Consider the following 26,929-nt stretch of genomic DNA (forward strand, 5'->3'; position numbering starts at 1 on the left):
TTGTTCTCAAAGTTAATGCTATAGTAGAAAAGCGAACTCCTTTAAAGTTTAAAATCATCATATACTCATTGAAAAGCATGTATTGTTCGAAAGAATTTACTTATGCTGTAAAAGAAAATGGTGCATCATCATTATCATTATGAGATTCTACAGCTGAGATTTTTTCTGATGATGGGCATCATCATTATCATCCTATGTCGATAAGCATTACAAATTTTTTTAAGCTTAAAAGATCAAAGGGAATAATACCCAGCATCCAATTTTTCCTAGTAGGCTTTCTAGTTCCTTTTATTTATATATACAAATATAAAACTGGTGGTTTATAGCTTACTTTCCACTGTCATATCTTTCAAATCCATTGGTGGCCAAATGCCAGTATATGCTCTTTTCTTAGACTGATGATCTCTCCCCAACCCCAAAGAAAATTTTGAGAACAAAAATAATACAAAAGCAGTTTCCGCATAATTTGCATAGTTGATATACCACTATTTCATGGCTTTCGATTTTCAAAGATTGAATACGGATTGTGGCTCAATAGTGTATTATGATTATTTTATTTTGTTCTATTTGGCCAGACACTGCTCACTCTCGAAAGAAAAGAAAAGGGTCCCTAGTACTACAAGTGATGTCAAAAATCATACCGACATTGAAAGAGGCACACATCGATTAAAATACATTTCTAGGAAAATAGTGGAAAATTCACAGGTCATATTCAGAGGGGAAAAAATGAAACGTTTTCTTGTGTGGCAGTGTGGGTGACAAAGTGATAAAAAGTAGAAGCCTTTTGTACTGTTGAGCATTACAGCTGAAAATAAGAAAACAAATTTTGATACATGATCTATACTGCCACTTCAGACAACTTGAGAGCATGGGACAGTAGGCTACAGTTGACTGCACTAGCACTGGCCACATACAAAAGGCACACCACTATTCTTTGCTAGCACTAGATCCAAACGTATATAGACTGGGGGAAACTGGTTTTTATATTGATAATAATGGGCAAGACTGGTTTTTATCTTGAAAACGATATATGGGCACACAAGTACATTGGAAGTGATAACTGATTTTTATTAATCAAACTTATGACTTTCTGGTACATTTCATGTATATATGAGCCATAGAAAAATAAATTAAAGGGGATTACTTTAAATGCAAACCCTAATAAGGAAGTAGGCAACAAAAAATCCACGTGGAGAACCCCTAGGCACTGGAATAATAGCATTTTACAACTACTACAACAACTGGAAAGGGGTTATTACATAATTACATAAAACTTTGGCAAGTCTTTTACTATCACAATGTAAGACAGTTTACTGAATCCCTAAAAGAACGTAGAAAATATTCAAATTGATGATGATCATATTGCTAGTCAATTCTAGGGTTCCTCCTAATGGCTTTAATCATAGCATAAGTTAAGTTAACATGATTGGAAAACAAGCTCCAATTGCATCAAAGACAAGTAAGATCCCGTACCAAGTCAAACCTGCAGGGTGCAAGAAGCCAGCAAATGAGGGCAACCGTATTCATTGCATGATTGCATCTCACATTGTAGAAGCTTTAGCAAAACTTGAAAATCTAGAAAAATCATTTTGTAGTAGATCCTGTGGGTTTCCTTGTTCAACCTATACAAGATCACAAAGCACACAAAAATTTGAAACTAAGCCTTTGGCCATTGATTGAAATAATACTAGTAACAGCAAATGGCATTCTACAATCATAATCAGGTTGTAAAGATAAACATTACCAATGTACCGCGATCAAGGACCATAATGTTGTCCATATTCAAGACAGTGGAAATGCGGTGAGCTATTGTGATTACAGTTGTGCCTCTAAATTCACTAGAGATCGTGTTTTGTAATATTGATGCTGTTTGAGTGTCAACATTGGCCGTGCATTCATCCAAACACAAGACCTGTAAAGCATGATTGTGTCAGTATTTCTTCATGACATACAAGAAATACCCCAAACTCCCTCCAAGTTTATATTGCTTATTCCCACTTCAGCGAACACAAATTTATAATATTTGTAATCCAAGAGCACGATGATACTTTTTTCAAAATTTTCTCCCAGTCAGAAATAACTCGTACCTTTGAAGACTTAAGGTGTGCACGTGCAAGGCAAAGAAGTTGTCGCTGCCCAACAGAAAATGACATTCCAGATCCCTTTACATGGATATCTAATCCTCCTATTGCTTCTACTTCTTCTTTGACATGGCATCTCTCTAGGGCCTTCCAAATCTCTAAGTCATCACTCACGTGGAATGGATCTAGATTATCCCTAATTTTTGGAACAAGCAGACACAATGACTAAATTAATGTGAGGAAATTAATTTGAACAAATACATTATATAGTAAAACACAGACAGAAGAGTTCACTGAAACAAACATATAGTCAATAACTTGAAAACCTTTAATAAAATACCTTAACGATCCTTCAAAAAGAAATGGACTCTGAGGAACAACAGCAAAGTGAGCACGAAGATCCCTAACTGGAACATCACCTATGTTAATTCCATCCACAATAATACATCCTGTGCATATTGGGCTGAGGCGAAAAAGAGCATTCAAAATGCTAGACTTTCCAGCACCAGTTCTTCCAATGATTCCCACCTGATTAACACAGCCAACAGGATACAGGGTATACATGTCTACTATATGTTCTTGGACCTCAATATTGAAATATAGAATTTTCACTAAACTTTAACCGAGGCAGTATGAATAGGGTACCTACCTGCATCCCACCATGGATGGTAAAACTAACATCATGAAGCGCAGCCGGCAAAGATGGCATATATTTCAAGGTAACATTATGAAATTCTATCTGTCCTTGGTATGGCCAATTAGAACTCAAGGATTGGTTTCCATCTAACTGTTCTTCAGGGATGTTCATATACTGTCATAATTATGAAAGCATGAGTAAGCCAGTTGGATATTTATATTACAGAAGGAGGTGTATCTTTATACCTCAAGAGCTCTTTCAACAGAAACCATTTCCTTTTCTGTTTCAGTGAAACTTGTTAAAAAGCTGCCCAGCAAAGATACAACTGGAGAGGCATAAGAGAGAGCTAGCCCTACCTATGAAAATAGACAGTGCACCAACTCAATCTCTGGGTTTGGGTAAGAAAATAAGAATATGACCTAGAGAAGTTGAAGAGAAATAAAAAGGCAGTTTGGAGATATAAAAATTACCAGCCCTGGTGTGCCAAAACTAATAGGTAAATGTCCAGATGATCCAATAACAGCCATGAGGGCAACAAATGAGATGATAAATGCTGCCAACAACTTGAACAAACATCACAAGTCAGTAAAATATTTACAGCAGCTTCTGAATATCATAACGAACCATCAAATGCATGTATCTATCTATATACACACATAATAATGTACAGTACGTTTCTCACTCAATCTTCACAGCTTCTCTTAGAACATTTGTCTATTAACAAATCAGCCTACTATTAATATTATATCGACTTTCCCAGGCAGGTTTAACTCTGATAATATATAAAAAAAATATGTAAACATATATAAATATTTATATAAAAGGGTTTGCAATTGTGATTGTTCAGATGCCAAGTATAGGATAGGATGAAGTTGAGTAGTGATTGATTGTAGTTGTGGTCAAATAAATCCTGAGACACACCTGAAGCCGCAAAGAAAGCCACAAACTTGCTGTCAACTCTGTGTAGGAAGTTTTCTGATACAACATAACGTGTTTCATAAATTTGGCCAAAAAGTACTCCTGCCCAAAAATATTTGTGCATAAATTTAAAGAACTTCAAGTTCCAGGAAAAAAAATATTCATCAACAATTAAAATTAGAAAATGAAAAATGGGATCAGCCCTAGTCTTCAAGGAATATTATAAGGGAATGATTGTCTATCAAACGAGAAGGAAATGCTCCGATGCTCTTGAACATGTGTATTGTAATGATTGTGAAGTATAAATCTTGAATATGCATTAGCAACACACAAGAACAGGAGCAGTTGGATTTTTTTTTCGTTCACTTGTATGCTTTTCTACATGTACATTAAAATGACTAGAACCTCCAAAATTTACAAATTTAATAACTTAAGACAAATATGAGAGTATGGAGTCTCCTAGAGCCACTCGTCTTAATAACACTCCCTTAATTTTTCCTTATTTTTACCTAGGATGGGATATGAATATAATCCTCAAAATCAAATTTACAAATTATTTTCAGACATTCTTATCAGATATTTCTAGAAGTTATGAACCTAATTTACTTAAAATGTTAACTATCTCTAAATATATTGTTTGTTAAAAGGACTCAACATTTTTATGTGATATATCTGATCCTAAGGTATCATAAAGCTCAATAACCACAAACTGGCCTGATATCATATGGTTTCCACAACCCTAATGTGAACAGTTGATGCTTGAATATGCATTAGCAACAAAAAAAAATCTTCAGTATGGATCGGTGCTTAAAGCCACTCTAATCCAACTATCTACCTCAGACTTGAATGCCCTTATAGTAGATGATCCATCAAGTGTCTCTGTGAAAGATGCATATATGGGAGATCGAGAAACACTGTCCAGCCTTCGCAGTTCCCTTGATGTTGACCTATAGAAAAACTGTAGAATATTTTACTTAGTAGACAGCTTTCACTTGATTATAGATCTGCAACCAAGATAAAGATAAAAATTGGAAAAGGTTCTTTGCACATTCTTTTACTCTTTTTATCACTGTACTTCCAATTCTCACTCACACCTCACATTGTTACTACATTCTCTTGAATAATTGACATTGAAGATGAAATGCATAGGGAAAATGATGCCACAGGAAAAATAAAAATGAAGAGATACCTGAAGTTTGCTGTAGATATACCAGAATGGCAGTAGCAAAAGCAGAAAGAAAACCTAGAGGTGGAAATGAAACTTTTAGAACATTTTAAGCAGGACCGTTGGCAGGAATAAAGTGAAAGCTCTAAATAATAAATACCTGTACATATGACAAAACCGCTGCAATTCCTAGCAGGCCAACAAAATTGGCTAAAAGAATGTTGAGAATGAATGGAAGAGAATCATCGATTGTATAAAGATCTGAAGACAGCCTACATATCAAATAAAAATGTTACTTACAGAAAACACTAATAAAAGCTTTGCAAAAACCCTGAATGCATCAAATAATAACCTGTTCAGTATTCTTCCACTAGGTGTCTGATCAAAGAACTGAACAGGTGCATTGATAAGCTTTTTGAGCAATGTATTGTGCACCTTAACTGCAGCTCTTAAGCCACCAAAAGCAAATGAGAATGCTCTCACCAATGTAAGACAAGAATTTATGACACAAAAGATGCAGAGTATAGCCTGCATCAACCCCATACAGGAAACAGATCTCAAGTTTTTTCCAAGCTATCATAAGAAAACAGTAAGAATCTAAAGTCATCTATTTATTTATTCTAATAAACTCTGTGCCAAAAATTAAGCAATACTTTCAATGTATTGTGGTTCTATTGACAGTGAACAGATTTGAAGACATTGCCAAGATGCAGTTACATGTGTCCATGGAGAAGCACATTACCAGATAGAAGGATGTGGAATATTCTTTATGATGTGTTCCACTTGTTGTATCAACCCAATAAGAAAGCCACAAATCATTTCCGTTACGGGAAGCTTGCATCAAGATTGCTGATACACATATTATAACTGTTATGAACCAACCAGAGAATGCAGCATATTTCCTGCAAATTAGAAGTTACCAGAAAATAATGAGAATGTTTCCTGTGAAACTGCTACCAAACAACCCACATTTAAATAATATCCAATATATGAAATTTTGGAACGCAAATACTTTACTCACTTGTAGACAGTAAACTCAACTCTGCCCTCTTTTCGCACCTCATCTTCAATGATCTCTTGAACTTCCTCTGAAGCAGATACAATATTTTCTTCTAGAATAAGCTTCTGTTTCTCTTCAGTACATGTGCCCATGCTACTTTCTTGTCCGCATATATGTGAAACTGTATCAAGTTCATTCAGTGGAGAGAATGCTGAATAAGATGACGCTGACAAATCAGTTGAACTTCCTACCCACTTCACATGTCCTTTGTCCATCAAAATAATCATGTCAGCAGAAGATATTGCCTGCAAAGTGGAGATCAGAAATAGAAATGTCAAGTTAAGTGAAGAAATAGATATGAGACTCATTCGCCAAATAAACAAAAAAATGTAGATTATACTAGTGTTTCATAGAGTAAATTCCTCATTAGTTTTAAGCAAATCCAAGTTTAATTTAAACAACATATATGTAATCATATCTCACAAGTGATTGGTGAGAAAAAATACGCAACAAACAAAATTACTTCAATATTATTAATATATATTTTCTTGTTCAGTATCTACTAATGATAACCCTGTACTTCACTCTCATTTTTCCAAGAAAGTTTCTGATGACAAGTGAAGAATAAATGAAAATAGTCAACATTCTAGTATTTTCCTGTTCTGGTTTCTCAAGGAAATCTTGTGTTCTTATTCATAAATTCAACTCAAAGGTCACTTTTTTTTTGACACAAGTGGACAGCTAGAAGAGTCAAGAGGATTTACAAAAATGACCTGAGCATTATGAGTACAAAGCACACGGGTCTGATGTTTCATAAGAGGACCCAGAATACCGTTATACAAAATCCACCGAGCAACTTGTGCATCAACTGCACTAAGGACATCATCAAGCATAATAATATCTGAGTCGTGATACATAGCCCTGTATTGCAGAAAATTTCTTAGATTCGAAGAAAGAAAGCAGTAAAAGCTGGTTGGAAGGTAGCTGCATTGGGTATTGTAACTTATTGTACCTTGCCAAAGCAAGCCGAGCTCTTTGTCCACCTGACAAATTGACTCCTTTTTCTCCAATATAAGCCATGTCACCTCCGTCCATCAATGAAATATCAATGTCCAGTGCACATGCCCATAACGTGTCCGAATATCTACTCAGAAAAGAAAGGAAACAACCAACAATTAAAAAAAATGAAAACTCATTTCCTTTCAAGACAAACATAGTGAATATTTCAAATATAAAGTACATGAGTATTGAGAAATGGTCAGGATATTTTAATCAAGAAGAAAGTGGAAAGAGCTTTCAGTTGTTGACCAAATACCTTTTTTGATAGTAATCCTTCCCAAACAATATATTATCACGAATTGTACCAGATTGAATCCAAGGAACCTACAATTTTAACAAGTGAGAGATTCGACCCCAAAAGAAAGCAAAAAAACCAAATATCTTTAGAGCTATGACTAGCTTATGAACCTGCGGTACATACGCCATAGATCCTCTTGACTGTATCGAACCACGAACCAGTTGCATTTCTCCCAAAATTGAATTCAGCAAGGATGATTTACCTGAACCAACCTGACCATATTCAAATAAGTTGAGAAGGGTGAATGCAATAGGTTTTGAAGTACTTAAGCAGTGTTCTATCATATTTATGAAGTTGCCGAAATTCTTAGTAAGGCGTCAGACATGATAGGAAATTGATATATAAAAATGTGTAAAGTAAATTCTGACCTCTCCAATAACTGCAATATAGGAGCCCCTTGGAAGACCTAGACTCACATTATTCAAGACCAGATTCCATTCCTCCTTATCATTGATTGAGTAAGCACAAGATGCACTGTGGAAGACAACAGCCAGATTTTCAAGGGTATCTTTAGATTGGTTATTCAGCAGTAACTGTGGGGTAGAATCATCTGTTGCTTCCTCTTTCGGCTGGCTTTCAAAAGAAGATAAAAAATGGCTCAACCGTCTGGTAGATATGATGACCTGAGAAAAGGTAACAAGAACATAATTTTTAATCAATCATTTTAAAATGCAGAGCATTTCAACTTCCAGAAATAATGAATTCAGAGAGCTCACATCTATCAAGCCATTGATAACCCATGGGAAAGAGTTTAGAGGCGAAATTAAAGTATTAAACAGAGCAAGACAGGTGAAGACCTGCAATAAGAGATCAATTTAATTGGCAGTCTCTACATTTTTATTGAAGATAAACCAAAGAATAAAAAATGCAAAAGAAGATAGAATGCAAATGAATTAAGCAAACCAAAGAAGAAGTAATCTAGTATACTTGCTTGACGATTAATTAGAATACCATTGCAGCATCAAGTTGATGACCCATTAATGCAACGAGTCCAAATGTGAAAAGAGAGAACAGAGTTGGTGTTGTAGCCCAAAAAAATACACACCATGCATCCAAGTACTTCCGTGTCTGTAATACAGATCAAACATTACAATTAAAAATGTATTCAAGAGCATAAAAGAAAAAATGACAGTAGATTGCATAACCATTGGAAACTCCTAAAGTAAACGTCATACACTCAGGTGCATCACTTCCAAAGATCTTGTTTCCATCAACCAGTTAGAGAAAAGAAGCTCCCAGCCATACATCTTTAAAGTGCGAATATATGTCAGAAGTTCACCTGTTCTCCTAATCCTGGCCCCAAAAAAAATACACCTTATTGTTTAAAATAGTAAATATTACTCCATATTATAAAATGCTGTTATAATAGTTATTGGATTTTTTTTCTAAATTTTGCTGCAAATAAATCAGCTATCCAGGACAAGGTGTTTGTCAGCAATTCATCCATACTTCTGACTTGCACAAGCATTTCATTTCAGCCATAAAGGGATAAACGAAAAACCTCGAGGATAGATCGGAAGGACACAAAGAACAAAGAAAAGGAAAGATCATCCTATACTTGAATAATTTTTTTTTCTTTTGCCCTATTTACTTTTACAAAACATTATCTCTTTCAAATATCATCTCTCCTCAACCTGCTCCTCATGTCATGACTACAAAAAATATTTAACAAGGCATGATGAGAACACATTTCATCTTGCTACAGCATAAAGTATACCTTTCATCCTTTTGCTTCATCATTTTCTCACTAGCCCTTGCAATCAATTTAGATATCCACTTATTAACTGCAAATAAGGAATTTCAAACTTCAAATATGAGGTCTCTAAAAATAGAAGGCATAACAACATCATGTGTATCATGCATGATAGTTGATATTTTGAAATAATATACTGTCAGAGTAATAATAAAATAGTATCAGCTACCTTCCCATCTACAGATTTGACAGTTTATAATATACAATGCTCTAAATATCCTTTTCTCTAGTTTGATTAAACTTGCTCAATCAAAAATTGGAAGCACCAGAAATTAGTTAAGTTGAAAGTATTAATACCTGGTATCAATGAGATGGTAATAGCAATCCCAGAAATAAAAGCAAATTTGACTTGTGTATATAAAAGGAATAAAGCCACTCCAATTTGAAAAGGCAAGCTGAAACATTCAGAAGACTAGTGACCAAAACTACACAGAAAATTGCCCAATAAAACGCTCTAAGATTTAGAATCAACTTAAGGGTAACTAAAACACTCTAAGATTTAGAATCACCTTAAGGGTAACGCACCCAACAAAAAAAAATTTAAGGGTAACTTATTTCTAAGGAAAAAGAAAACTTCTTCAAATAAATACTAATAACTAAAAGTCAAGTTTTGCATTAAAAAAATATGTAACTAACAATATGTAGATAGGCAAGGAGTATTACCTCCACAAATCATGGAAACTGCTACACAAGTTGATAGTTCGATCAACATCTATAGACATGAATGTCTGAATTTCACCCTCAGAAAATTTTGATCGGGCTGCTTGGTTGATGCATAGACACTGAAAAAAAAAATATTAATGTGATCAGAAGTCCTGAAAATCCTGATGAGTAAAATCGATAAATTTGAGAAAAGAAATAGAGCTAATTTCTTTAAATTTCCAAACACAGAAAAATCTAAATAGTTAAATCAATCTTTATTCCAAGCACCAAAATTATTTTTTGGTGTCACTAACCCTTTAAACCAGAAAACAGCTGTAACACAAGTTTTGATTGATTTAAGACAACAAACTCATTTTTATTCTTTCTTTTTCCATATAATAAAAAATGAAGAATTTCGTTCATAAAAGGAAAGAAAACAACAAATTCCCATACAATAGTGTGCCTCAAAAACTTCATATGATTTCAGGAGGCTTCCAAAGTTTTCAGCCTATAACTACAAATTCAAAAACATCCAATGAATGCATGAACCACACACACAAACAAACAAACAAAAAAGTGGAGGGGGTAAATTCAAACATAATTTCTAATACTGCAAATAATTGCATTGCCAAACAAACAATATACCTGCTGATAGATGATACTCATAATACCAGAACGTAGCTTTAGCCTAAGCTTGGTCAGGTGAAAGGTATATTGTGTATCCAATAAGGATCTGCAAAAAATTAAGTCCAATATTTTCCCAAATTTAAAATTAGTATCATCAAAACATTCTCAAATTTTCCTGCCAATATATTATGGATGTCATCTTACAAATAGAAATAAAATAAAAGGCATGTTGTATGGTTAAAAACTGACAATGATAGTTAGAAATAGAACTAAGAAACCAAAAATGATTTCAGAAAGAAAAACAAATTGTATATCATGCAATGCTACAACTTGAAACGATTAGCAGTGCATTCAATGACAACGTTTTACTTCTATTTCTTAACTAACTGAATTAGTTTTCCATTTTTTCAAGAGAAAAAAACAAAGAATTTCCTTGAGAACCCTAGAAAAAAATAGTTACTTAAAGATTGATGTGAAACCCAACGATAGTGCAAGAACATAGCCGTCCAATTGTCCTGAACCTGAGATTAAAAATAGAATTAGAGACAAAAAATTTGTTGGTATTTTTCATAAATAAGTTCATAATGATCTGTAGGATACAACCAAGTGATATTATACAACCAATGGCTCAAGTCTGAAAGTTGTGTCAATTGCTGCTTTAATTGTCAAGATGTGGGAGAGTTGCAGCCAAGTAGTTATATATTCAGCAAAAATGCCTAACAACTAGACCTACTAATTACCAACCAAAATGCATATATTCTTAGCACAGCACATCCAAAAAAAAAGTTGCTGAAAACAACAGAGCTACAAACACTTTTCTAGAAGATTTAATATAATTGAAAAAAAGATAATATTAATAATGGCTACCAACCTTGTTGAAGAAATTTAATAAGCTTATTGAGAAGCATTGGTCCAGTGAACCCAACACAGTCGTTAAGCACCTGCAAAACTAACATTGTTAAGCATCCGGAGAAAGCTGAGGTGTTGTGTTATCTTTTACTCCCCTTACTGATTTTTTTTTTTTTTTGCATGACAAAGTTTGCTTTATTTTCTGTGTTAGATTTGTGGAATCTAATTATACTAGACGATCATCACCCTACACAGAGGAAGCATGCGAATCGACCTTAGTAGGAGTATTTTGGGATTTTATACATGTAAATGGTTCTATAGTTTTTTGGTATAAAATAACATTAGGAAGCTAAATTTGGTAGAGTAAGAAAACAGAGAATTGCAGGGAGTCCATAAAACATTTACAACAAGAAGTGGGAGATAGGGCGAACCGCTACGATCTTATCATTCTTTACATGCAAAAGTAATTTGAATAGTAACTAAAAGCAACAGTCAAGAACCAACTCTTCCAGAGAACTATTAAGTTTTGATTTGTTGATAATGTTTCAAACATATAGAAGGCAGAGGTGCCCAAATACATTGAGATACCTTTAACAAACCCAAACGAAGATATGGCCATCCATATGCAGAACAGATTGCCCTCAACAGGGATGGGCTAGAGCGCCCATTACTACACTGTGATTGCCAAGAGCTTAACAATGTAGCATGACAGGAAATGGGATCCAAGTCAGCAGGAAGTGGAAGCAAATCGCCAAAGTCAAGCTGCTTTACTACACCATGATTCATTACAGATGCAATCAATTTGAATGTCAAAAGATCCAAATAACTCTCAGTATTTCCCTTCAAAAACCAAAGTTCCATAGAAACAAAAAGTTAGAGGGTTTTTGGTCTGTGTTTAATCACTACACAATTTATTGTACAATCTACACAACTTATGTTTGTTAAATAAATCAATCCGGACTCAATAAAAGGTGGAGAGGGGGCAGGGTAAGAGAGAAAAAGAGATGGATCCTGTAACTTACAGATTCCCTATGGCAACCTTCCTCCAGGTTCACATCAGCTGAAAGTAGTGGATCTTCCATTGAACTGCAAATTAGGCATGGAAACATCATAAATCATCGAATCATACAATTACCTCTACGCATTACAAAAGAATGATTCACCAAGTAATACCTGCTCTTGTAAGACCCCTTTTTTACTCTGATAATGTTAATAGACAATCCAAACACAACATCCAACAGAACAACACAGCTTTCCTTGAGACATCTCAATAACTATGAAGACAAACTTACAATGAGCAATTATTTTTAACTTTCCAAAGAAAAAAATCTGATAAAAATGCTTAAATTAAAACCAATATGAAGAATGAAAATTTCAACATGAAAATATTAAGCAAAATAAAAGTACATTTTTTACGTAAAACTTAGAAAAAATAAACCATCACAATATATAATGGCAAAATATGTAGAAGGAAGAGAGAGACCAAACACCAGAAACAGCTTTTAATTGAAAATTCATGTTGGATAACAGTATCCCATATTGCGCTGGGACTGTATACCCAAACCTCATTAACCATCTCATGGCCGGGAGAAACTAACGTAGAAAAAAAAATAGTATACCTCAATTGAATTATATGTTGTTAGTAAATAGGGAATCCCAAGCATCAGTTTAACGATCCACCAGAAACATAACATTTGGTTGCTAAAGATGCAGCAGTAGTTGGCACACTTTGATAACGGTATGATAGTTGCCTACATATTTAAATCAAGAGTCAAGACTTATTGTATGTATCACAACACATTTAATAGCGTCAAAGAAATCAATCTAAGTATTCAAAGCTTACCCACACAGCAAAATGAGAACATCTGAAAAACCATTCATGGTGTGCTACAAACTCTCCCTGAATTGCTTTCTTTGAAAGTAAAACTATGTCCAGAAAGGTCAAAGATGCTTCAATAGCAGGAAGTAAGTACAATAAAAGCTTCTCTGAAAGGTTCATCTGAATAATTTAAAAGTCCATTATCATAAACCTATTATACACATACGTAATGCCTGTACAAGTGCATGTAAACATATATATATATATATATATATATATAATGTCTTCATATATCTTTAACAATTCTTTTTTATTTTCTTTTTCTTCAACAACCAGAAAAAGCATAGGCTAGATACTACAAACACACCCTCCAACGTCCTCTACCGTTCCTTTGGGTTATTCCAAGCACAGCAAGCAAAACGACAGTGACAAAATTTGCCCCAAATCCTAAAACAGTAAGGATTGCATAGGAAAAGCAAATCATACTGAAATAAATATGATTCCATGGACTTATTCAAGTTATTACGTATCCAAATATAATACAATCACACCAAACTTCTCAAACCCAAAAGGATATATATGTTCGAAACATTTGGAGAAGAATCCAGTCTTATCCCACACCTGAAATCCAAAATTAGAGAACAGAGCAGGAATCTAACATCAGAACAAACAAAAAAAAAATCCTCAATCTCTGAAGTAACATAGAATTATGTGTACAATCTCATAACTCTCGCTCGTATGGACAGGTCCTTCTTTTTACACATGTAGTGCAAGGTATAGAGCCGTTAAACAGAGAGAACTACAAGAAACTAAATAAAAAAGCGCCCGCTAACATTGTAATTTTTTTCTTTAGTTTTCTCTGCTTCCAAACAGAGTGCAATGCCAAGAAAAAGAGAGAAATGCCAAGAAGAAGAGAGACGAGACGAGACGAGACGAGAAAAGTACAAAAAAATTTGCGGAGAAATTAAGCGGGGAATTGAGGAAGTTCATGGAAAGAAGAGAAGAGAAGCAATGAAAATGAAACGGAGAAAAAAAGGGAAGAGAAGAGGCGTACGGAAGGAGAATTAGGGCAAAATATGTTGGTGAAAGCGTCCATCTCCATGAGAGCTTGCTCCCTTTCGTTGGTCTCTGTGAGAGTGTGAGAGGAAGAGTAACCGTCCGGGCAGAGTGAGTGTGGGTGGGAAATATAACCGTGAAAGATGCTTGTATCAAAAGTCAACAGAATTTCATGTTATTTATTAAACTTTTTGTTGGTATTTTGTTCTTTGTATTCCTTATATTAAAATTTAACTTAAGTTCAAATTTATATTGTGCCTATTTTACTTATAGCTTAGTTAGGGTATTTTAGGAGGGATTTTTATCCTTCGATTAGGTTTTTTTTTAATAATTTATGTTAATTGTGTTATATGGGGATTTTGTGCAAGGAGAGGGTATAGATTTGATGGTAGCTTTGGATTTAGCTTTAAATTTAGGATTTTCTTTATGTGTTGTAGATATCCAATTTTTTCTAATTTTTTTAGACTATCTTTTATCTCATGTTCATTGTTTGACTAATAAGTATGGTCATGCACACAATCTTAGAGTACACTATTGTTATTCATGATGTATTAAGCTATGATTAGTATTAAGGAATTATTCATTGGTGCAAAAAAATATTTGGAATAAAAAAAATAATTCTAATTTACAATCTAAATATTTTTATTTTTTTCTAAAGGAATTTTTTATAAGGAATAAATAACATTTTTGTCCCCCGAACTATGATCACTGTATGATCGTGTCCCCCGAATGATTTGCAATGTTAAAAATTCCCCTCAAACTATGCATATTAGTGAAATATGAGACTTTTGTTAGATTTCGTCCTAGGTGGCTAACGGATTGATGATGTAGCATTTTGTCTCTTGATGTGGCAGTGCCATGTGTAGAATCATTAGAAATTTTGCCCTTCGAACTTTGACCACTACCAAATTGTGTTATTTTTATTAAGACTAATTTAATTTAAAAAAAATGATAATTAAATCCTTAAATATTAAAAAAATCATTTTAAAAGATTAAGAAAATAATCAAGAGTAAAAGTTTCAAATTAATTAAATAAAATTCAAATACTCAAAAAATAAAAATCTAATTAATAGCAAATAATTTTTTTTTACTTTTTCTTTTCTTTTACAATTTAAAACAAATATATTTTAATATAAAAATTAAAAAAAATCATAAAACAAAGTTTTTTCCCTTTTGTCATCCTCTTAAATTAAAATTTTTATTTACTTATTTATTTAAGTCTTTCATCCACCTATTTAATTAAAAGTTTTTTCTTTGTTTTAGTATTTATTTTAAATATTCATTATAAAATAGTTTTAATTAATATTGTAAAAGAAAAAGTAAAAAAAGAGTTATTCGTTGATAATTAAATTTTTTTATTTATTAAGGATTTAATTATTATTTTTAAGAAAAAAACATGTATATATTTTTTATAAAAGGGGTATAATTTGGTAGTGGTCAAAATTCGGGGGGCAAAATTGATAATTATTCTACACATGATACTGCCACATCAACATATAATATGCTACGTCATCAATTTGTTAGCCACATATGACGAAATCTAACCGAAGTCTCATATTTTAGTAACGTGCATAGTTCGGGGGAATTTTTAACATCATGAATCATTCAAGGGACACGATCATACAATGGTTATAATTCGGAGGACAAAAATATTATTTATTCTTTTATAATTGTATATATCTTAAATATTTTAAAATGTATTTATTTTAACAAATTTATATTATATTAAGAAACTACTCTAATTATAGAGTTTATAAAATATTATAATATTAATTTTACATCTCACAATACCTTTAAATTATAACTTACCAAACGTAAAATAAATATTTTTGCCCACAACACAACCTAAACGGATTGAATAAGCCACAATTCTTCCAAATTAACCCATAGTTTGTTTAAATAAATATGAATGAACAAATTTATCAGAATGAAAAGAGAAATTTGTTTCTCTTCATTAAATTATAAACTTTAAAGGTGATTAAAACATATATGTAGAAACTGTCAACTTTGTTTAATAACTTCATTCAATGTGTCATCATCGTATTTACTTTCAAAACATAGTTTTATTATAGAATTAAAATGTTAAGAAATAGCTTTGCCAAAAGAATATATAACATTGATGAGAAGGGAAAGAGATAATTATCCTCTCATACGAAATAAACACATGAAAAATATGTGTTTTATTTATTTAGTAATAAATATAACACCAACACACGAATTTGAGAGATAAAATGAGTGTGCTTGCTTACTAGCAATAAGTGACTACTTTTTCCCCTTTTTTAATTAAAAAATAGTATGGATTAAAGACGAGCTTTATTGAATATCAGCTTTTACTTTATTAAAAAAAAGCATGGAATATGGAAGCAAATATAAGATAATTCCCAAATCCCAATCTCCAAGATAGTTGATAAGTGATTTTAATATAAAAAAAACTTTTGCTTTTATCAGTAGTAGTATAGTGTTGCATGCGCTACACATCACAAATCCACTCAACTTTACGAAAAAGAAAAGAAAAAAGAGGAGCATGGGCATGGGGTTTGTTTCAAACTCTCAGCATGTGACTAGAAATAACACGTACTATTTACATAGGGGAGGGTGACATCCAACCAATCTATTTACAAAAAAAATAGATATTAAATTATAATTGAATTTAATTAGATTTGAATAATTTGATTTTAATTGGATTAGGTCAGATAACGGATGACACTGTTAAAATTTAATTAAAAACTGATCAAATCCAATTACGTATAATATATATTAAAAAATATTTAATTATTTATATTTTTTTTAAATATATTAAAAAATCATATTTCTTTTAATACATTATTATTGGCTAACTATTAGTCTTTCCCTATATACTTCTACACCTAATTAGAGGAGAAAACACTACAAATATACATCTATTCTCCTCTTTCTCTCTCATTTACAACACTACTTCAAGATTTTAGTTAGATTAAATTTGTAAGGTTGATAACTTTATGTAGTTTGAACCTCAATGAATGGTGTTGTCTGGTTTTTAAGTGATTTTTTGTATGATTTTAAGCTAATATTAAAAATCAAGTTCCAATTCAGTTTAAAAAAAAAAATCAGGTTCCATCTCGAAATCCAATTAAAAAACCAAACCAATCCAATTACTAATTGGATTGGATTGGATGATGATTTTCTAAATCCAACCTTTAATTGGATTTGATTGGATTAGTATAAAAATGTTGAATTGGACCGAATTGGATGCCCACCCTTACTTTTTTTTCCTAAAAAGAAAGGGGTATATTGGTGGTGATTTTTCACGACAAGTAACTGGGATTGACGTGGTTTTCATGAACACACTTCCATTGTCAGCTTGTTTGAACGTTCAGGATCTTGGGCCGATGCTGACCCATCTGACCAAGCTCATACCAAACAAATTTGCCAACACTAGGGCCATCAATCCTTGGCTTCGGGTTCTGTCTTTCTTGACATGAGGATTCTTCGAACTCTTATTTGTTTTGACCCTAGGGTAGTTTGAGTTGACTTGTACATTTACTTTTGTAAACTTAGGGATAAGTTCACATCATTACTTAAGAAGCTAGACCTTAAGCTAGCCACACAAGTAATGATGTATTTAGTCGCTCTCGACCTTTTAAACCCTGCTAGTGGCTTGCAAACTTAATAGGTAATAGCCATCTATACTAGATTTTTTGAACATATGCAATCTCCTATGTAACATCCCAAATTTGCTAATCAGACTTAGTGCCTTGATTAGTGTGTTGGGAGGGCATAAATGGATATCATGTGTATTTCTATGATTATATGAATTATGTGAGTTATATTATGATATGACTAGTGTAACATGTTTAGGTGTATTAAGCATGCATGTAGGCCAATTTCTTATTAGAATGTATTTTTTGTAATTTTGACCCGTTGAGGGTGTATTTGTGAATATATGTGTTTTGTGATTTAGACCACATTATTATGTGGATATATTTGAGTTATTCGATACAAGACGACCATAGTGAGCAAATTAGCAGTTTAATCACAACTGGAATTAATACCCAGCTCAGGGTGAACCTAGGGGTATCTTGGGTAATTTAGTACGTTACAGGGATTTATCGAATAATGGGAATTATCTGGTGATCATTTGGGAATATTGCAATTAATTGGGAAATATGGTGTTAATTAAGGATTAGTGGGAAATTGTGGCAAAAGACCATTTTTCCCTTAAGGGCATTAAAGGACTTAGGTTTGACCAAAATGTAGTTTGGTCTTTTCAAAGTTTTAGGATGACTTAATTAAGTGGAAACTCTCAGAATTTGGTAGAAAGCACCAAAGGCAGCACCATTACTTTCTCTATTTCGTTTTCCCTTGAGCTCTTAGAAGACGGGTGAAGTTTTGAATTTTGATGAGAATTAGCTTGGAAATTGGAGGGGGTGCCCCTGAGCCAAGTAGAGGAGGGCTTTGGGGGCTCTCTAACTTGTTTGGGCGCCCTTGACCTATGCCAATTTCAGCAAGCATCATTTTTAGAGCTTGGGAAGAACTTGGGGGCTCGAGGGACGATTCCACCACCCCGTTGGGTGGAATTGGAGGTCTTGAGGGCATGGGATTGGTCCCGGAGGTTGTTTTATGGGATGGAATCATAATGAGGATATTATTTATGGTTGTGATTAGGTTACCGCTAGGGCTCGGGACATGATCGTGCTCGAAGGTCATTTTTATCTATCCAGTGCTTGGACAAGAGGTAAGAAAATTGAACCCAGTATGTGATTAGGGCTTGGCTCGATTATTGAACATGGTTATGACCATGCTTGGACTATTTTATTAAACATGTTAATGGTGTTGTGCATACTTGTAATATATAATGTATGCTTATTTGTTTTACTTGATTAAAAGGCTTGATTTATGAGTCAAGGACGGCAATAGCGCGCTGAGCACAGTCCGATATGGTTAGGCCTATCCAGAAGCGTGGTTGTAACGACCCAAAAATCACTAATAAGGCTTAAGGGCCTTGATTAGTATGCCGGGAGGGCATAATTGATTTATGTGTGAATTAAATAATTTAATGCATGATTCCGTGATAAGCATGTATATATGATTATATGGATATATGAAATGCATGTCTACGAGTATTAGTATGCATGTAGGCCCTGTTTAGCTTAGAGGGGCATATTTGTAATTTTAGCCCATTAAGGGTATAAATGTGATTATATGTTATAATTGTGGAGACCACATTATTATGTGGATATATTTGCAGCGTGCGGCTTGAGGCGATCCTAGGGAGCCAATTAAAGGGAAAGTCACAACGGGACTCAATACTTGACTCGGGGCGAGTCAAGGAGTATTATGGGTATTAGACAATTATTTGGGTTATCGGGTTATGGGAATAAATAATTTGAGATATATTTGAGGTTAGATAGCTTAGGAGGGAATATTGGGGAAATTTATTATTTTGCCCTCGAGGATGTTTTTGGTACCCCGAGCTTTGGGATTAAGTTAATTAAATAGGGGTAGATAAAACCAAACTAAGGAAAACAGTAGAACTTGGGTAAACCGACTCTTCCATCTCTCTCACTTCAGCTTCCTATAGACTTTCCCTTTCTCAAGCTTACTTTGGAATCAAGGAGGAATTGTTGGGCTGGAAATCACATAATTGGAGCTCTAGACTTGGGAATTAGCTTAGCAACTACTGGGTGGAGTTGTTCTTCAGTAAAGGTAAGCTTTTAATTATAGTTTAGCATCTAAGTTCTGGGAATTTCTGGCTGTCCTAAGAGGTGTATGAGCTTTTGGGTTTCAAGGATTGAAGTGGGATTTTGATGAGTTTCTAAGTTAGGTTTTTGTTGGGTTTTGCTGCTGGGAATATGTTAGGATGTTAATGATAGTTGAATTGTGTTATTGGGATGGTTTTGGGTTATTTTGGTTGAGGTTTAGTTGTTGAAAATGGGGATTTTTCTGGGTTCGAAGGGGTCGGGCCGCGACTCTGTTCTTGGTGTGTCGCGGCCCTCTAGAACAGGTGGGAGTTGAGGAAGAAGGGCAGGCCGCGACATGGGGAGTGCTGGGCCGCGGCCCGTGTCTGCTGTCTGGGGAGGCTGGGCCTCTGGTTGGAGGGGGGTTGCGGCATGGAGGGCTTAGGGTCACGGCTCTTAAAGGTATTTTTGGCTTTAAGGAGGTTTTAGGTGCGGGAACTTAACCTAGAGTGCTCGGGATCGATTCCACTACCGTGTTTGGTGGAATTCAATCTTCCGAAGGTTAGAACTTGAACTGGAAGCCTTTATTCAATTATGATTGATGGAATCCCTTATCTTGGTTGTGACTAGGTGTACGCTAGGGCTCAGGAAAAGAATCGTGCTCAAGGATCAATTCTCGTAATCGAAGCGTCCGAAGTTAAAGGTAAGAAAGCTGCACCCGGTTGTGAGTTTGTGATGGGACTAAGGGTTCCCTATGTTTGTATGCATTATTGTACGATGGGATTATGCCATGTGAACACCAGATAAACGGCCTAAGAGTGTCAGAATCTATATTGGCGCACAAGGCGCGGCTCAGCCACTGATAGCTGAGGACAACTTAATATTCACTGAGTTCAGTTTAAGCGGACCGGAGCCAGTGGGGTAAACAGAGGGTGCGACCTAAGGGCGTCGACCCTGATTGTAATGCCCCGGTTACCCCAAAACAGTTACGGTGATCGGTGAACTGGAAATTTGAATCGCTACCCGGTCCTTTGGTTAAAAACATGCTCTATGTGTGATTAACAGGTTAAGGTGGAAAACTAATAAAAAGGAATGGATATCTTTCATTACAAACTGCTCTGCAGAGCTAATCAAAACATTTAAAAGTTGTTCTCAGTACAAAATGGTCATTACTGTTTCAAATTTACAATCTTGCCAACCTAAGCGGCAAAAATAGAGTAAACCCCCTAGTTCCTCTGAGAACGCCTTGGCTGTGGTGGTCAAGCAGCCGCATATGTACACATCACCACCTAAGCTCTCCACTCAAGACTAGGTGAGCTTTTCTTTCCCTTTACCTGCACCACATAGCACCCATGAGCCAAAGCCCAGCAAGAAAACATAATAAAGCATGATATAATATCATCAATGATTGTAATAATCATTCAGGACCATCAGTCCAAACAAATAGGTGACAGTTGCAAAAGTCACAAAAGTGGGTACAGCCCCCTCTAGCCATGTGACGATAGGGTCACTCGGGCTTAACTGATAAGTGAACCTTTCATAAGTTTGAACATGATAGGTGTATGGTGAATAGTCACCAACATAACCTTCCTCATGACTTACAGTCATAACCCTGGAACAGCGTTCCCTAGCCATGTGAAAAACAGTCACCGGGGTCATATGCCCTGGCTCTGAATAACTGGTCTTAGACCAGACAAGCGCTTATAAGTTCATCGACCTTAGGGTCGGTCCAGCGTTAATGCCTTAGAGCCATTCAACGCTGATATCGATTAGATCTAATCTTCATTTGGCTCGGCGTTCATGACGCTATGCCATTTCTGACTAGTCAGTATTCAACATTCGCTAGCATTCAATAGGCAATCCATGTCCACATTTACCAATCAACATGCCTCAATAATAAACACGCATGTCATATATACACAGGGTGCAGTTTCCTTACCTCAGGTTCGAGCAAGAAATAATATAAGAACGACCCTTGAGAATGATTAACCTTTAGATTCCTTAGCGGTTACCTAATCATAACCAATTAGAAACCATTAATAAAGTAAATCAATGAATGGTTCACAATCTAAACCACACTCCCGGGACCAATCCCTCACTCTCGGGACTCTCAAACTACTCAAAAGGGGCAAAGGAACCAACCCCCGAGCCTTAGAAACCATCCTGAGCCCTAAAATAACTTCCCCTGAAACTGACCTAGCGCCTAGGCGCTGCCCCAGAAACAGAGAGGGCTGCTCTCTGCCCTGCATAGCGCTGGGGCGCTGGGGCGCCAGCTTCAGACCAGCAGCTACACTGAATTTCCCTCCTTGCGATTCCTCTTGAAACCAACCTTCCAAACCAATCCCAAACCTTACCAAAACATCCAATTCAACCCCTAATCCTCATCTACATCACCCCCTCACCAAAACCCAACCAAACATACACAAAAACTCCCCTTGATTCCAACTTTCCACATCAAAATCTAGAGCTGAAAACTAAAAGAAAAACAAAGTAACACCTGAAATTCATGGACAATTCCTTACCTCCAACTGGTTTTGAATCCTCCTTAGTAGATGAACTAAGTCTACCACCTCCAAGCTTTGATTTCCTAGCTTGTTACTTCAATTTGGGACCAAAATCCTCAAAGAAAGATAAGGAGGAAATGATGTACGGGAAGGAGAAGACCTTGCTCTGTTTTTGTTCTATAACCTTCTACAGCCACTTAAAACATATATAACCCAAGCCAAATGACCTTAATGCCCCTAGGTCATTTAAAGCTTCTAAAGTCTCCCCAAGGGTAAAATCGTTATCTTTCACCTATTTCGTTAATCATAATTAACGCTCTCCAATTTTCGCTATTCTCAAAATTCCCAAACACCAATAATTCATATCCCGTTACCCTTTTTACTCCCGGCAACGTTCTAATCATTAAAACATCCCGAGACTCACCCCGAGCCTCGAACCTAATCCCGTTATGACTAAATCGCTACTTAATATTTAAAGATCGTCTCATGCCGAATAGCTCGAAAAAATCCACATTATAATGTGGTCTCAACACATATCATCGACATGCATACAATTATACCCTCAACGGGCCAAATTACCAACATACCCCTGTCATGAAATGTGGACCCACATGCATGCATTTAACGTCATATCATAATATAATTCACATAGACATGCATATATTCGATTAATGGCATAATTAAACAAGTATGGCCCTCCCGCCCTACTAATCCCGCCATTAAACCATATCGGAGAATTTGGGGCATTACACTGATTGTTATGTGATTTGGTTATTGTTGTTAACTGATGAGTATGATATGCTGAATATCTGAATATTAGTTTGTGGATTTACTGGTTATGTGAATGTTATGGACTGCTGAATATATGATCATGCTTAAAGAATTGTTTGGTTATGTTGACGCGGTTCTTCGTCAATAGTTAATTAAGAAAAGAAAGATAAAGGGATTAGTGCTTATGTTGAACCGAAATAGATGAATGATCTTGGAAATGGAATGGTGACACAAAATATGTTTTTAGGTGGTTCAAAGGTTAAAATCCTTCTACTCCACCAGTCAGTATTATTGCTATATACTAGGTATTCTTTTACAGGGTATTTCTTACAATATAGAATCCAACCCCTTATAACTCCCAGGGTCTCCATATTTATAGGAGAAGGCACCTGAGAGTTGGTAAGAAGGTCATCCCGTGACCTTCTTACCTATCATGTCAACTCTGGGACATTCATGATTAATTCCTAATCCTGACACATAAGTGTGGTCAAATCAATAGGTAAGGGGATAATGGGCCGCACGGCCCAACCCAGTCGTGGGTGTCTGAATACACACGTTCCTGCTGCGTGTCCGAGAAGTCAGGGGTATATCAGACACGTGATGTCTGATATATCCACGTTTACCTTGCACGATTGACTTTATAAAGGGTCACAGCCTCCAACTCTAGCTCGTACCACGAGCTGGATGATTCCCTCGACCTGTGGTCTTCAGAGTCCAGACTCAGTCCTTGAGCAATCTTGGCGAACCCTTAGGTTACCTCGAGCTAAGGAGGTAGGATCTTATGACGGCAGCTCCGGTCTTGGGGATGTCCACGTGGTAGTCATGATTAGGCCGTATCTCAGCTCGTTAATCAGCCCATGGGAAAATCAGGGCATACAGGTTATTATTGATTGTGCTATGATGTTATGGTTTTCTTGCTGGGCCTTGGCTCACGGGTGCTACGCGGTGCAGGTAAAGGCATGGGTAAGCTTGATCAACCTTGACTTGGAGAGCTCTAGAGGCAGAATGTACATAATCAGATGCTTGGCTGCCATGGTCGTGGGTTGGATGGGAATGAGAGAACCTTAAATGTTTGTTTTGCCCTTAGAGTGACCAGTGGTGGTATATACCTTGAGATTTTGTAAACCATCCTTTAAACTCTATTTTCTTTTGGGATCCCATGTACGAAATGTTTATTTAAATGAAAGGTATCTTTCATGACCAAAATATTTTAACCCTAGTTCAATTATAGTTTTAGTGACACGTTTCTAACTAAACGACTTGATTAGCAAGTCTTGCACCTTTATAAATACACAGTGTAACGGTCTTGGCTACCCAGGGCGATACAATGGTATACGCTTGACCGGCCCTATGGTTGCTTGGAAAATAAAGCGTCAGGTACGATTGGCTAGCCCTAAGGCTAGTCTTACAGAGGATAGGGCAATGGGCCCCGGGGTGATTCTACAGTCACTTATCTAGGGCAACGGGCCCCGGTGTGACTCTATATATAGTCACTTAGCTAGATTGAATGCATGCACGAGTATGGTTATTATTGCTAGGCATGCTAATTATGATTTTGTAATATGTTATTAACTGCTTATATGCATATCTAAGTTTTCTTGTTGAGCCTTGGCTCATGGGTGCTATGTGGTGCAGGTAAGAGAAAGGGGAAGCTGGATCAGCCATGAGTTGGAGAGCTTCGGTGGCGGCGTGTACATATTGTTAGAGAATATATGTTAATGCTCAATGGAAATGGTAAAACCAAATACAACTCTATGAAAAAGTACAATAGACAATATAATATTGATTGAAGAAATATTATAACTCAATTACTCAAAATACAAGTAAATAGAAATAAGGGAAAAAGAGAATTATAAGAACTAAGACTCTAAAACAAAAAATACCAATAAATATGTAGATAGAAATAGAAGAAGAGGATTACAAACTCAATACAATAATAATACAAGAAGAACATCAGAATGAAAAGATCAATGAAAAAAAACAAACTCTCACACAACCAAAGTGTAGAGTAGTGGGATCGCCAACTTGAACAAGGTTCAAAACCTTTGTCCAAAAGCTTATTTCCCCCTATTCTCTAAGCACTAAGGGATCTCTCTAGAAAATAGATCTCTGGAATTATCAAGCCTTTATGGTGTATTTTCCAGCCAAGTGCTTTGTGGATGGAAAATGGTGTGTCTTACAAGTGAGCATTAGACTCCTATTTATAGAGTTTGAGATACCCTTTGAATTTCAAATTCCACCAACCCCCATGGCTATTACCAATATTTAATTGGACGTTTATGGAATTAAAATGGAGATTTGAGAGTTATTTGGGATGTTAGAACTGTTCAATTTGGAAAAGAAAAAAACTAAAAAACCAAATTGGTTGTCAGCCTCACTGGCCGCGCCCACCGCGCCCAGGATTATCAGTGGTCGCACCCACTGGCCTCTGTCCCCCAGGTCGCGGCCAGGGAATGACAGTGGCCGCGACCTCAGCCTGTTTTCAGCACAAAAAATGTCATTTTCCAAAACGTCCAAAATCCTTTCCCACATGATTTTATAACCTCCAAACATCTAATGAGAGTTAAAAACATGTCTCCAACAGCCATATTTTATAATGGCTTTGTGAAATCCAATCTCAAATGTGTAATATATAATATACACATTATTGGGTAATATTTGGGAGTTACAATTTGTAACTCCAAAATATGTCACATTTGGGCACACACATGTGTCCAATTTTGTGACTCTCAATAATATGTTACAAGGTGTGACAAATCACATTTTGTCACATTATTTAATCTAACATTATATTATATGAAATAATATAACATTCTCCCACTAGATTAAATAATCACTTCTTATAACACTTATTTAATTAATCAAACATTATATTAAAATATAATACATATGCAGCCTGCTCGACCGCCATGTTCGGGGATTCAAAGAGGAACTAAGGTTAAACCCTAATTTTACCGCTTAGGCCGGCATGAGTTGTAACAACCCTTTTGAATTGCAAATGACTTTTTAAATGTTTATTTTTGGATCTCATGTACGAACTAAATTTTGTAATGAAAGTAAATATTCTTTTGACCAAAATTTTTAACCTTAGCTCATTAATCACTTCTAGTTACACGTTTATGTCCAAATGACTTGATTAGCAAGTCCAACACTATTTAAAATACACAGTGTAATGGTCTTGGCTATCCAGGGCGTTACATCCTACCTGCCTCCTCAGTATTTACAGAACTAATTAACAACTTATATCTAACTTAATCAACGATCCAGATCCAACCTTTAGGCACATAAGTTTATCTAATTGTTGAAATCAATCTAGACATTTGCTTTTGAACTGAAGCTCAACCACCTCGCTTATTCCAATTTGAAGTTTAAACTATCTCCATAATTAATCTCAATTATTCTCTAATTTCATGTTAACTAATCGGTAATAGGAATCATATGCGGTGTAATCATTTCCTTTCATTTGTTTACTTTCATTCTGTATTAAGAATACTTTATGAGGCCACATAAATTTGGGAGAAAACAATGGGATTACTTCTCCTCCCATTTTCATAAGTAATCACATTAGAGGTTTATGGATTTTTATTTAATTTTTTATTATTAAAAATTAAAAGACAAATTTACACTCACAAAATCTTATTTTTAAAATTTTTTTTTTTTTATAAAAGATAATTTAGTCAAATTAAAGTATTCTGATTATTTTTTTTAGTTATGTAAACAAAATAAAATGTTTCTAATTTACTTTTCGATCGGTTTAGTAAATAACATAATAAAATAATAATTATGATTCTTTAATATTTTATTCCTATTGATTTATTTAGATTGCGATTACAGTTTAATAAACGTCTCATAAGTTCATCGAAGCATTTACTACCATTTATTGACATTGTAACTTCACCGCCTAAAATCATTTGGCAAGTATCATATCATATTGCATGACCTTGGATCAAACCTATTGGAGGATGAAGTTAAAACTTGTAGAGGTGATTTCCTACAATTGATTAGATGGGCACCAGCAACCTGTCAATAACAAAAAGAAGAGAGACGAGAGTTCAATTGGGAGCACCGGTGGGGTGTCAGCCAAATGGACTCC

General features: G+C 35.1%; 1 protein-coding gene across 1 annotated transcript; it reads right to left on the reverse strand.

Annotated features, from left to right (window-relative positions):
* Window positions 1-1,043: 1,043 nt before the first annotated feature.
* Window positions 1,044-14,070, reverse strand: LOC133796476 (ABC transporter C family member 13). Its single transcript, XM_062234006.1, has 36 exons — window positions 13,903-14,070; window positions 13,426-13,469; window positions 13,216-13,303; window positions 12,873-13,028; window positions 12,649-12,780; window positions 12,203-12,303; window positions 12,052-12,115; window positions 11,618-11,869; window positions 11,052-11,121; window positions 10,641-10,701; window positions 10,199-10,286; window positions 9,575-9,693; window positions 9,209-9,306; window positions 8,876-8,942; window positions 8,334-8,451; window positions 8,110-8,226; window positions 7,875-7,955; window positions 7,527-7,781; window positions 7,269-7,370; window positions 7,117-7,184; window positions 6,814-6,945; window positions 6,575-6,722; window positions 5,823-6,106; window positions 5,544-5,703; window positions 5,154-5,329; window positions 4,962-5,073; window positions 4,826-4,879; window positions 4,472-4,594; window positions 3,640-3,738; window positions 3,189-3,281; window positions 2,964-3,074; window positions 2,731-2,892; window positions 2,422-2,609; window positions 2,088-2,277; window positions 1,745-1,912; window positions 1,044-1,622 (listed from the first exon to the last, which is right to left on the reverse strand). Exons 1-36 carry the CDS (start codon window positions 13,948-13,950, stop codon window positions 1,542-1,544), a joined length of 4,410 nt encoding a protein of 1,469 aa, XP_062089990.1. The 5' UTR covers window positions 13,951-14,070; the 3' UTR covers window positions 1,044-1,541.
* Window positions 14,071-26,929: the final 12,859 nt, after the last annotated feature.

Source organism: Humulus lupulus, chromosome 8 (genome assembly GCF_963169125.1).
Source record: "Humulus lupulus chromosome 8, drHumLupu1.1, whole genome shotgun sequence".
NCBI lineage: Eukaryota > Viridiplantae > Streptophyta > Magnoliopsida > Rosales > Cannabaceae > Humulus > Humulus lupulus.

Excerpts from the sequence above, each read along its gene's own strand:
- LOC133796476 (XM_062234006.1), bottom strand. The coding sequence starts at position 13,950 with ATGGAGATGGACGCTTTCACCAACATATTTTGCCCTAATTCTCCTTCC. Across the intron at positions 13,029-13,215 it reads ACGGTAGAGGACGTTGGAGG|ATGAACCTTTCAGAGAAGCT; the intron begins GTGTGTTTGTAG and ends TAAATTATTCAG. Across the intron at positions 7,782-7,874 it reads TTATCAATGGCTTGATAGAT|GTCATCATATCTACCAGACG; the intron begins GTGAGCTCTCTG and ends ACCTTTTCTCAG.